The 11,101-nt window shown below is 46.7% G+C and overlaps 1 protein-coding gene across 4 annotated transcripts; it reads left to right on the top strand.

Annotated features, from left to right (window-relative positions):
* The first annotated feature begins 280 nt into the window (after positions 1-280).
* On the top strand, positions 281-9,017 carry gata3 (GATA binding protein 3). Of its 4 annotated transcripts, none has more exons than XM_021324136.2 (6): positions 281-623; positions 792-1,176; positions 1,796-2,323; positions 4,413-4,459; positions 5,892-6,017; positions 7,596-9,017. In XM_021324136.2, exons 2-6 carry the CDS (start codon positions 942-944, stop codon positions 7,884-7,886), a joined length of 1,227 nt encoding a protein of 408 aa, XP_021179811.1. In that variant the 5' UTR covers positions 281-623; positions 792-941; the 3' UTR covers positions 7,887-9,017. The 4 variants fall into 4 exon arrangements, with proteins under 4 accessions (XP_021179811.1, XP_021179810.1, XP_021179812.1 ...); XM_021324135.2 differs by lacking the exon at positions 4,413-4,459 and adding an exon at positions 4,186-4,331 and having other exon boundaries at positions 1,796-2,266; XM_021324137.2 differs by having other exon boundaries at positions 1,796-2,266.
* The last annotated feature ends 2,084 nt before the right edge of the window (positions 9,018-11,101 follow it).

Raw genomic sequence — 11,101 nt, forward strand, 5'->3', positions numbered from 1 at the left:
TATATTCAAACATGTCCAGTTTCTCCGCCTTTTTTAAGATTCACGGTCTCTTTTTGGGCCTTTAAACAAAATCCAGTGCTTTGTTGTTATTATACATCTAAGGTGATTGAAGGGTTGCAGTTTTGCACCTCTTGGTCCGAGTTGGGCTCAATTAGGCAGGCCCCTCCCCTCAGCTGATGACACTGACAGACCCTCCTTAAGTTGCGTCGCGCCACAGCTGTCTGCAAGCATTGAGCTGCCTGGCGCCATCCTGAAAGAATGCCTTCACTGTAAAAAAATAGAAAAAAAGAGTAGAGAGAGAGAGAGAGAGAGAGAGAGAAAGAGAGAGAAAGAGAGAGAGAGGGAGAGAGAGAGAGGGGGAGTTAATGGAGAAAGCTACACGCAGATTTGATCAGAGTTGAACTTGCTGGTGCCGCTCAGCGCGCAGCCCAAACGGAGCTCTGCGCTACTTGTTGAACCGGCCTGCCTGAAAACTCCGCCGTCTTCCCTTCTTCATGTTTTCTTAAACATTTTTTTTTCTGTCTGAGAGGAAAAAGCTGAGGAACTTTGCGCCGGAGCGGATTCCGTTTTGGACGTGTTTTGTGTGACAGCAGCGTTGTTTGCATGCGTTGGTTCTGCTGGGGGTACGTCTCGTCTTTAAATCCCGTCTCTGCGCGTTTTTTTTTTTATTATTTAAATTTTTTTATTTTAGGTTTTATTTTTAAAAGCGAGAATCCAGTCTGCGCTGCTTTGCTTGCATGACGAACTGAACCCAGAAGCCGAGATACTAAAATTCTGCTTTCTGTCTCCAGGTGATCGGAAGCGGCCGCGGAACCTGTTGGATTTAAAACCTAAACGGATTTTGGACTGATTTTATTTATTTGCTGCGTTTTTTTCCCCACATGAACCTTTACTGAAGAACAGAAATAATCAGATCAGGTTCGAAGAAATAAGAGCGAGCGATGGAAGTAAGTGCGGACCAGCCCCGATGGATGAGCCATCATGCCGCGGTGCTGAACGAGCAGCATCCCGGCTCACATCACCCGGGCCTCGGCCACTCCTACATGGACCCTTCGCAGTATCCGCTCGCAGAAGATGTGGATGTACTGTTTAATATCGATGGACAGGGGAACCACGTCTCTTCATACTATGGGAACTCAGTCCGAACCGTCCAGAGGTACCCTCCTCCTCCTCCCGGTGAGTCAACGGCCTCGTTGGGGCCTTTTTTATTTCGTAATCCAGTTTTTAGATGATTGTGCGCGGAGGCGCTGCGGCTGGGTTTCAAACTAGAAATTGATCCGGTACCGGTTTCAGTTTCTACTCGTGGTTTAAGTCCTTATACCCCCCCCCCCCCCCCCTCATGCCTGAAACGCGAGCTGACTCGTTAATCCGAGGGGCTCTTATTTTTTTAATCCCGTGCGTAATTTTGTGTTCTGGCCCAGCCGCGTGTTTGGTGGCGGCACAAAGTAACCGACGCACCTGGGATCTTTTTGGGAAACGCTCGGCTGCCGGTCTGATCACATGAATTTCTGAGATCTTCAGCGACACACGCAGCCGCCTGTGGAGTTTCCTATATTGTAACTTCCTCAACAGTCAGCCAGGTCGCAGTTTGTTTTGAGGCTTTTGAATGAACGAGCTGTTGCATCACGGCCTGTTTGACGGGAAGGGTGAAATTACGCACGAGTCGGGCCTCCTGAAACCATGAGTTGCCCGACATGCTGGAACACAGAAAGGAATCGGTTTCATGCTGAATGTTTGACCAAATAATTCGTGCACATGAGCAAGCTGCTGATCTTGTTTTGTTTCCCCTCTGCAGGTAGCCAAGTTTGCCGTCCCTCGTTACTGCACAGCTCTCTCCCCTGGCTGGAGGGCAGCAAAGGAATCCCCCCGCACCACAGCAGCTCCCCCTGGAACCTGAGCCCCTTCCCCAAGAACCCCCTGCACCACGGCTCCCCGGCCAGCCTGTCCGTCTACCCCCCGGCCTCCTCCACCTCCCTGTCCACCGGCCACTCCAGTCCGCACCTCTTCACCTTCCCCCCTACCCCTCCAAAAGACGTGTCTCCGGACCCGGGCATATCCACCCCGGGCTCAAGCAGCTCCGGGCGCCAGGAGGACAAAGAGTGCATAAAGTACCAGGTGACACTGGCCGAGAGCATGAAACTGGAATCAGCTCACAGCCGGAGCGTGGCGTCAATCGGAGCAGGCTCAGCCTCTGCCCACCACCCCATCGCCACATACCCACCCTATGAATACGGCCCAGGCCTCTTCCCACCAAGTAGCCTGATAGGTGGGTCATCTTCTAGTTATGGTTCCAAAACGAGACCAAAAACAAGGTCCTGTTCAGGTAGGCGTGCGCTTTATTACATTCCCTTTTGACCTAACGTTGCTCCCCCAGATCCACAGCCTCCCTGATCAGCCAGAAACACAGAGAGCTCTCAGAGCCATGTTTAAGCCGGCAGGGTGCGAACAATAAGAGAAAAAAAGGCCACAATCAGCATGTTCAGCCCTCCCAGGAAAACAGCTCAGGCAGGTCAACCTGGCCGCTGCGCCCTGCAAGGCACCTCTTTCAACACCTCTAATGATAATAATAATAACAACAACAATACTAATAATATGGAATATTTTTCCTCACCAGAATTTAATGTTATTAGTTTTTTTTTATAAGAACATATTTATGATTTTTTCCCCCCAGATATTCCAACAGGAATAAAATCCGCACGTCTCTAATTAAATCCACGTCGAAGCTTGTATTAATTACAGTTTGCAGAGCCAGAGGAAGCCGGCTCTCCGGGCTCTGTCGCCCCGTTTATATGTTCAGGATAATCCCATTACTGTCAGGCCAGTGCGCGCCACAGTCGCTTTGTTGAGCCAGCGGCGGAGCACCGGATGCTGCGCTGCGTTCACGGCTGAACCGGCACGACCGGGGGGAGGAGGGGGTTATCGTTCTTAGTTTGATTTCTGTTATTCTTATTAATATCAGTATTATTTTTTATTGTAAGGTTTCTGCCACGCAGATGAAAAGCCAGTTTTCTGCAGTGAGATTAATATCAGCGTTTTCAGGATCGAAAACAGTGGATTAGTTGATGCATATCAGCGGGATTATTCAGCATCAGGAGGCAAATGAAGGTTTTAATTCGAGCATCAATGGAGATAATATTAATTTAAAGAATATTTTCAGATCTTAGGAACACTTAGGAGATTTTTCTGCGTGTGTTGATCCTTTATTTAAATGGTAATAAGGCGGTGGGAGCGCCTCTGAGAGCTGAATGCAGCAGCCAGCCTCTCTCTCACACAGGCCCGTGTTTCTCTTTACTCTCATGGCCTGGAACCGACGCAGTTCCTGTTTGAAAAATGTTTTTTTTTTCTTTTGCAAACTCAAAAGACAAATAGAGAAACGCACTTTCCCAGGTGCCTGTGTGTTTGTGTCACACATCTAAACCAGTGTGTGCCGTGCATGTGTGTGATTTTGCAGCGCACACATAAAAAAAAAAGGGGAAGTGTGGCTGCATGAAAAAGGCATAAAGGCTCTTAGGTGATGTTCAAAAAGCTTCAGGCTCTGCTTTCAAATAATGTCGAGTGTGGCTGCAGCAGCTCCGCTCTTTCAGTTTCGGGGTGTCGGCGCTGCGCCTCAGCCCCCGTCAGCAGACAGTCATCCCCAAACAAAGGCCGAGCTAGAAAAAAAATATTATTTTTGTTATTAGATGGTGAACGAAAGAGAAATTATGAATTAGTAAAAAAAAAAAGCAAAAAAAAAAAAAAAAGAACCAAAAAAGCAAATGACCTAAAATGTTTCCCGTTGTTTAGAGACGGTAGTTTTGTGCTTTTATGGACCTTAATACAACAATGTGTGTCTCTGTGTAATTTTCTGTATTATTAATGTGTTATTAACGTGTTATTATTATTATTATTATTATTATTATTATTATTATTATTATTATTATTATTATTATTATTATTATTATTATTATTATTATTATTATTATTATTATTATTATTTGAAGGCATGTTTTGTGACAGTATTAACAGATTTTTCTCCTGCCAGCGCTGATTAATGCACCAGGATGAGATTTTTCTCTCCATTTTCACCTCCGCCTGACCCCGTGTCCGTGTTTTTATTTCTGATTTTTTATTTTTTTTGTGTGTGTGCGTGTTTGTGTGTGTGTGTGTGTGTGCGTGTCGTGCGTGTTGTGCGCTCTCCGCACGCAGAAGGCAGAGAGTGCGTGAACTGCGGGGCCACGTCCACTCCGCTGTGGAGGCGGGACGGTACGGGCCACTATCTGTGCAACGCCTGCGGCCTCTATCACAAGATGAACGGGCAGAATCGCCCTCTCATCAAGCCCAAGCGGCGGCTGGTACGTTCCTCCACCGACATTTTCCTCCCTCTGCTGATGACGTTTCCGTCTCTCTCTGTGTTTGTTTCCCCCTCTATCCAGGAAGAAGTAGGCCTATTAGCTGCAGGAAATTGACTCGGCAAGTGCAGGTCTCTGTTTTCAGATATTACCTTAGAAAAAAAAATGCATCCTCTGAAAATAAAGATTAAAAAAAAAAAAAAAAAGATTGATTTTGCTGTTTGGAAAAAAAAAGGACTCATGTGTATTTAAAAGATGCTTTTCTGCGGCTTAAACGCGGCTGCATGCACTGAGCTCCAAAGAAATAGGTCGAGGTTGCTTGTTTTCAGGGAAACCCCCCTCATGGCTCCTATGAGCTTTAAAGGAGTTCCCTGGCTTATAGCTGACCAGTCCGCGGACTTATTCCTCTGGTCTGTAATGTGAAAAGCCGACGTCTCAGGGAAGGGATGGAGAGGAAAGGGCCGCCGGATGTCTGAGCGGCGCAGATAACAGCGCAGTCCAAACAGAGAGGCCGCGCAGCCCGGCGCACTGTCCGGCTTCAGACGCGCTAAAATATCCGCTCATGTGCGCCAGGGTGGCCACGTCTAGGCAGCGCAGATCTGAATTACGACGCAGCGGGTTTTATTTTTGGAGGCCAGAGCTGCGGAAGTCTGAATCTCAGAAAGAAAAACGAAAACGAAAGCCTTCAAATGGCGGAATTAAAGGGCTGATTAAGGCGCATTTCTCCTCTCTGATTGGTTATTCAGCGCACGCAGCGCCAGGGGTTATTAGGCCAACGCAGGCGTATAATTGGAAATGCCTCCAGGAGATAATGTAGTCGTTTGCTTGTGCCGCGTCCTTTGCGGTCACCTGTATGTATTGATTGTTTCTAGAGATTATAACATCAATGTGAAGGCGCTGCTGCAGCAATCCCCCGGATGACTCTGTCAGGACCGAGCCTGCAGCTACAGCACAGTAAAAAATAAATAAAAAAACAGCATTTATCAGCGCAGTTCTTCCAGAATTACCGCATCTAAACCCGAGCATTAAAATGCTTGTTTGACATTTTAAAGTTCGTGGCGCTATTTTTAAGAATAGGAGGATTTAATCAGATGTAGCAGCTCTCCGGTTCAAGGCTCTGCTTTTATGTCTTCTGTAAATATTTCTTCTCTTGGAGGTATGCGCCCTATGATGCTATTTTTAGACACCCCCCCTCCCAGTAAAAGCAGCTCTTTTTCTGCCATTTCTGTCTTTGTGCTTTTCAAACTATTTTCAGCTTGCACTTATATGCATAAAAAGATGGAAAATATATACAGTGAAAATAAAAAAAAGCCTTCAGTGTTTTAGAGAGGAAATAAGTTCTGCTTTTGATCTGCGATGAAAGGAACTACATGTGAAATGTCTGAAGTCAGTTCATTGAGATGTAAGCTGTCAGCTGTTTATTCTAAATGTTAGAAGTTTTTTTTGCTCTAAATGGATCCAGTAAGGCCTTTGTGTAAAACTGTATCAATAATAAAGCAGAGAGGCTCTTTTCTGATGAATGTGCGTGCCGCCGGTCACCTGACGCCTCTGTCCTGTGCTCAGTCTGCAGCCAGGCGGGCGGGGACGTCCTGTGCAAACTGCCAGACGACAACGACAACGCTGTGGCGGAGAAACGCCAACGGTGACCCGGTGTGCAACGCCTGCGGCCTCTACTTCAAGCTGCACAATGTAAGTAATAAACCTGCACAGGAGCTGGCTGGCTCTCTGCAAACCCACTCAGGCCTGCAGAGATGCGGCTATTTTTCCTCGCCTGAACGTTCGACCCTGCAGAGAATCTCCGTAGCTCAGAGATGACATAAAGTCCGGTTTATGGGCAACGTGGCGTGAGCTAAACCTGCAGCCTCTTTGCTTCTGAATATTAATTAAAACTGGATTAATTTCTGGGCTGTATGTTTTTCACCCCCTTGGTTTTTCCCTCTGACCAATCAGCCCGATTGGTTTTGGGTTGCCTCGTCCACAGAACGGGGACCCCGGGGACTCGTTTATCTCACCCTCTCCTGCGCACAAAACTGTCACTTCCAATCAAACCGCCATTGTAGCTCCAACTAATAATAATAATAAGCAGCCTAACTGCTCTCAGGCCACATGTAGGTAATTTCTGCTCCCTCCTCCTCCTCCTCCTCCTCCCCGCTCCTTCTCTCACATGACAGAGTTTGCTTATATCCCAGTGTGCAAGCAGGAGAGATTCCCGCTCTGCTGCCCCGCTTGTCACGCAAGCGCCCGCTCCTAAATCACTTTCCCATGTTCCTTTTGGCAGATAGTTAGCTGCTGCGAAAACAGATTCAAGGCGAGGTTAAACACAAAGCGGAATCGGGTTTTTTTTTTCTCCAGCTACTTATTAGCATCCGAGCCGACCCCGACCTCGGTGTAATTGTCAAATTGGTTTATTTAGGTAAATCTGGACTTCTCAGGGAGACTCTGGGCGTCTGATCCGTGGTGCTCCACTTTAAACGGGAGGTTGTGTGTGGACCTACGCTGAGCCGTGGGGTTTTTAACTCTCAGAGAGTCTTAAAAACTTTGACACTTGAGTCGCAGGCTGAGGTTTGACGCTGCCGCTGAAGGCAGGGTGGGTGTGAAGGCCTGCGCTGATGTTTCTCTGGTGGTCACCGGCTGTAAATGCTTCATGTTCCTGGAGCGACAGCCGAGTGCAGGCCAGAGGTTTCCTCTGCAAGACGTCTGTGCATCAAGTAGCAAAGCCTTGACCGATTCTACGTGGGCGTAACTTGGCTCATAGCTGGAGAAGGTGCCCCCCCCCCCACACACACACACACACGGTGTGGACTCACGCTTTAGAAATTGAAACTGCGTCACCAGAAGGAAGGAGAGGAGATCTTTGGCTCTAGCTAATCTTTGACAGTCAGCTAAAAATGCTCCTGATTCCTCTGGAAGAGCCGTCTGCAGCTGGAATTTCATCCCAACCGAAGCTTGTAGGTAAATGGCAGCTGGAGCCGTTTCAGCCACGCACGGCCGGCCGCTGGTGGAGAGAAACTTTCGGCCTGCGTCTGCACGGCTGCACGTTTGCTGGCAGGCCGTAGCGTCTTCGTTTTTTCCTCCCGTCTCTGCGGCTTCCAGTGTGTTTCATGTTAAGATGTGAATCTAAACATCAGCCAGAAATGCCCGAGTCAGATTTCCAAAAAAAAAAAAAAAACGCAGAAGCTCCAAATTAGCCAGGAATGTTTACTCTTCAGGCCGGTATCTAAAGACAAAGTACTAATCTGCCGTCTTTCTGTCTCCTTTCGAGAGCAGATCAACCGACCTCTGACCATGAAGAAGGAAGGCATCCAGACCCGGAACAGGAAGATGTCCAGCAAGTCCAAGAAGAGCAAAAAGTCCCAGGACAACATGGACGACTTCTCCAAGAGCCTCATGGACAAGAGCAGCTCATTCAGCCCGGCCGCCCTGTCCCGCCACATGTCCTCCTTCCCCCCCTTCTCGCACTCCAGCCACATGCTGACCACCCCCACACCCATGCACCCGTCTTCCAGCCTCCCCTTCGCCCCGCACCACCCTTCCAGTATGGTGACAGCCATGGGTTAAGCCCCCCCCCCCCCCACCTGACCCCGGGCTTCCCCGCCACCGCCACACCTTTCGGTACCTCTGCTCCAGACTCCTCTCCGGTTTGATCCAAGCGGGATCCTCTATCCTCGCTTCTATCTTATTTTTTATAAAAACCCAAGTGTACCTCTGCGATGTAAATGCTTTGCAGACTTGAACTGACTGCGGCGCGCTGACCTCTGGAGGGGGGAGGGGAGGGGGGGCGGTTTGTGTTTTTCCCCTCTGAGCCAGGAGAGAACGGACATTTCTCCTTGACCCCACCCAACCAGGAGCTCCATTTGTGTATAAAAAGCCATTCCTCCACCAAAAGAGGAGCGCCCGCTCCCTTCAGCCGCACCTCCTCACCTTCTACCTGTAAGACAGGAACCCCCATCCCTCGCCGCTTCCTCCCTTCCTCCTCTGGTCCAGCTGAAGACCAGGAGAGACTGATCATATTTGTACAAATTGTATGAAATACAGTACATTTAATGAAGACTTTTTAATTAAGTGAGAGAGAAAAAAAAAGGAGACTTGCCCTTGGGCAGCTAACGACAAGAAGGGTACGATTTGCTCGCCGCCGGACGAGGCGCGGTGGAAGGAGTTCTGCAGGAGGGTGAACGAGCCGGAGGGAAAGACTTTGAGACAGGGCAGGCCTCAGATATCGCCTGCATGAAATGTGTCGCATTAAGTTTGCAGAGAGTCGCCGCCTCTCTCTTTATTTTATTCAACGTTTTTTTTATTTTAATTTTATTTTTTGGATGTGCTATACGTCTCGGGCAATTGGTTTGTGTTGAAGCGCGCACGTACACACGCACACACATGCACACATGCACACACACACAGCATCACCTGAAAGACTCTCTTTCTACCCCACAGATTATATGCATTGTGAAAAAAAAGTTCCTGTATTTGTTATTTGTATGTATAAATCAGAGTACCAAAAATACGAAAGAAACAAAGATGTAGAATTATTTCTTTATGTTATGCAGACTGAATGGTTGTAAAAAATTAATAATAATCACTAGTGTAAAATATGACTGCTTTTTTTTTTGTTTCGTAAATTTTTTTTTTGTTTATTTTTTTTTTTTTGCTCTTTGAAAATAATAAACTAGTTTAATCTCTGTTGACATGTTAGCGCTGTGGTCGAGAGCTGTCTTTTCTGTCTGTTCCTGTGCTGTGTGATCTCCGGCGCCCTGCACACCCCCACCCACTCAGGTACCCACCAAAACCACAACCAGAGAGGCCCCGGCCAGATATATACATACACAGGCATACAGACGTATATATATAGCTTTTGCTCCAGTTGTGTTGCTCTGCGCTGGCAGGAACGGCTCTTAAGGTCCGTTCAGCACAAACAGGAAGACGAGAAATAAACAGCAGCAATGGAGGAGCGGCGCTCAACGTGCCTTTGTCTCATCCTGTTTCCACACAAATACACACTAATCCACACTTATATGATTTTGAGCTGCACGATGTCTTCAGCGTTATGCACAATAAAGCTGATGCTATCAAATGTAACACGCTACGATCATGTAGCGTGACGTGATTCGAGCTCGCTGCTGGAAGGTGAGAACAAGGAACTGCTTGTTGTCTTTGACCGCTACTGAAACCACAGGGCAAATGCAGCTGCACGCGTTATTAGTGCAGAACTTACATCTGAAATAAGAAATGGCACCCCTCCACATTAAAGCCTGCTTAGACAAACCCAAAGCACTGTGGAACCGTGCACCAGTGCAGTCGACACACAGGCTGCAGCAGAAGCAGACCTTCCCAAATAATGATGCACTTGTGGTTTGATTTTCATTCTCCTGACCTGCAAGGTTCAAACATCTCCGGGTTCTCGGCCTCTTGACACCAGAGCAGAATTTTAAGTGTTTTAAACCTCTTTAACCTCTCTAGCATCATTATCATACCAGGAATTCACAGCCGCGTCTGCAGCAGATTAATGTACAAACAAGTCGGCACAAACCTGCAGCCGCCGCGGTTCCCTCGGCCTCCTGGTTGCTCCCATGCGGGTCAGTCAACGGCCTGAGAGACCTGGATCAAACCCTGACGGTTAGAGGAGGTTCACGGTGCAGACCGCAGAGCAACGACAGACGGCATGACAATCAGCAATGTTTAAATCTTCATCCTGATGTAGCTCAAAATGGGGCCTAAATGTAAAAAAAACGATGAGATCACGTCTTCACCGCGGATCTGTGGCTCTGGTTTGGTTTTGGGCGTCAGTCGGGATCCAATCTGGACCAAAGTTTCCACACTGCAAAAACCGATATAAAAATAAGTAAAATGTTCTTAAAGTTAGTGTATTTATCCTTGATTTTAGCTGGTAAATAAGATTATCTGCCAATGGAATGAGTATTTTGACCCCTAAAATAAGATAATTAGACATACTGCACTTGAAATAAGATGATTGAGATGAATTGTTCCTATTTTAAGTGCAAAAATTCTTATTCCATTGGCAAATCATCTTATTTACCTGCTCAAATCAAGGACAAATACACTGATTTTAAGAACATTTTACTTATTTCTAGTTCCGTTTTTTGCAGTGCAGGGTTGTTTCTCTTTCTACACTCAGGCTAAATCTAGACTCCCTGTTTGATTTGCAAACACAGCAGCAGCAAAAAAAAAAACACGATGATTGATCAGTTTTTAATAAATAATTAATATTAAACCAACAGTTTGCTGTTTTACAAACCACTACATTATTAAATAACTGATTTGATCCAGTTTAAACTTTAAAAACTTGTTTGGATCACACAGTGACGTCATTTTTTACTGTCAAACACAATTATTTTTAATTTTAGATTTAGTGAAGGGGGGAAAATGAAAGTTTTACAGGTGAGTATCTGCTGCAGCAGGGCTCAGGAACTTCAACCTGTGATTTATTCAGACATAAAAAGGGCTTTTAATGTGAAAGGACGATCCAGAGATGTGTCGCAGAAAAAAACTCCAAGTCTTTGTTTCCAGCAACTTTTCCCAAAAAACCCATTTGTTCTCAGTTCTTCAGCAGAAACTATGAAAATCCTTCAGATTTCAGGTTCACAGAAAACTGAGCAACCAGCAGATGATCAGCTGAGGGATGAAGCACCTCTGGGGTCCTTTTTCACGTCGCTGCCGGATTATTTAAAGAACAGATCCGGTTCTACTGCTGCAGAACGCTTTCAGTCGTTTGGTCCCAGTTTATCAGCATCTCTTTGTTTTATAAGTTAATGCAACAG

The sequence above is a fragment of the Fundulus heteroclitus genome, chromosome 17, assembly GCF_011125445.2.
Source record: "Fundulus heteroclitus isolate FHET01 chromosome 17, MU-UCD_Fhet_4.1, whole genome shotgun sequence".
NCBI lineage: Eukaryota > Metazoa > Chordata > Actinopteri > Cyprinodontiformes > Fundulidae > Fundulus > Fundulus heteroclitus.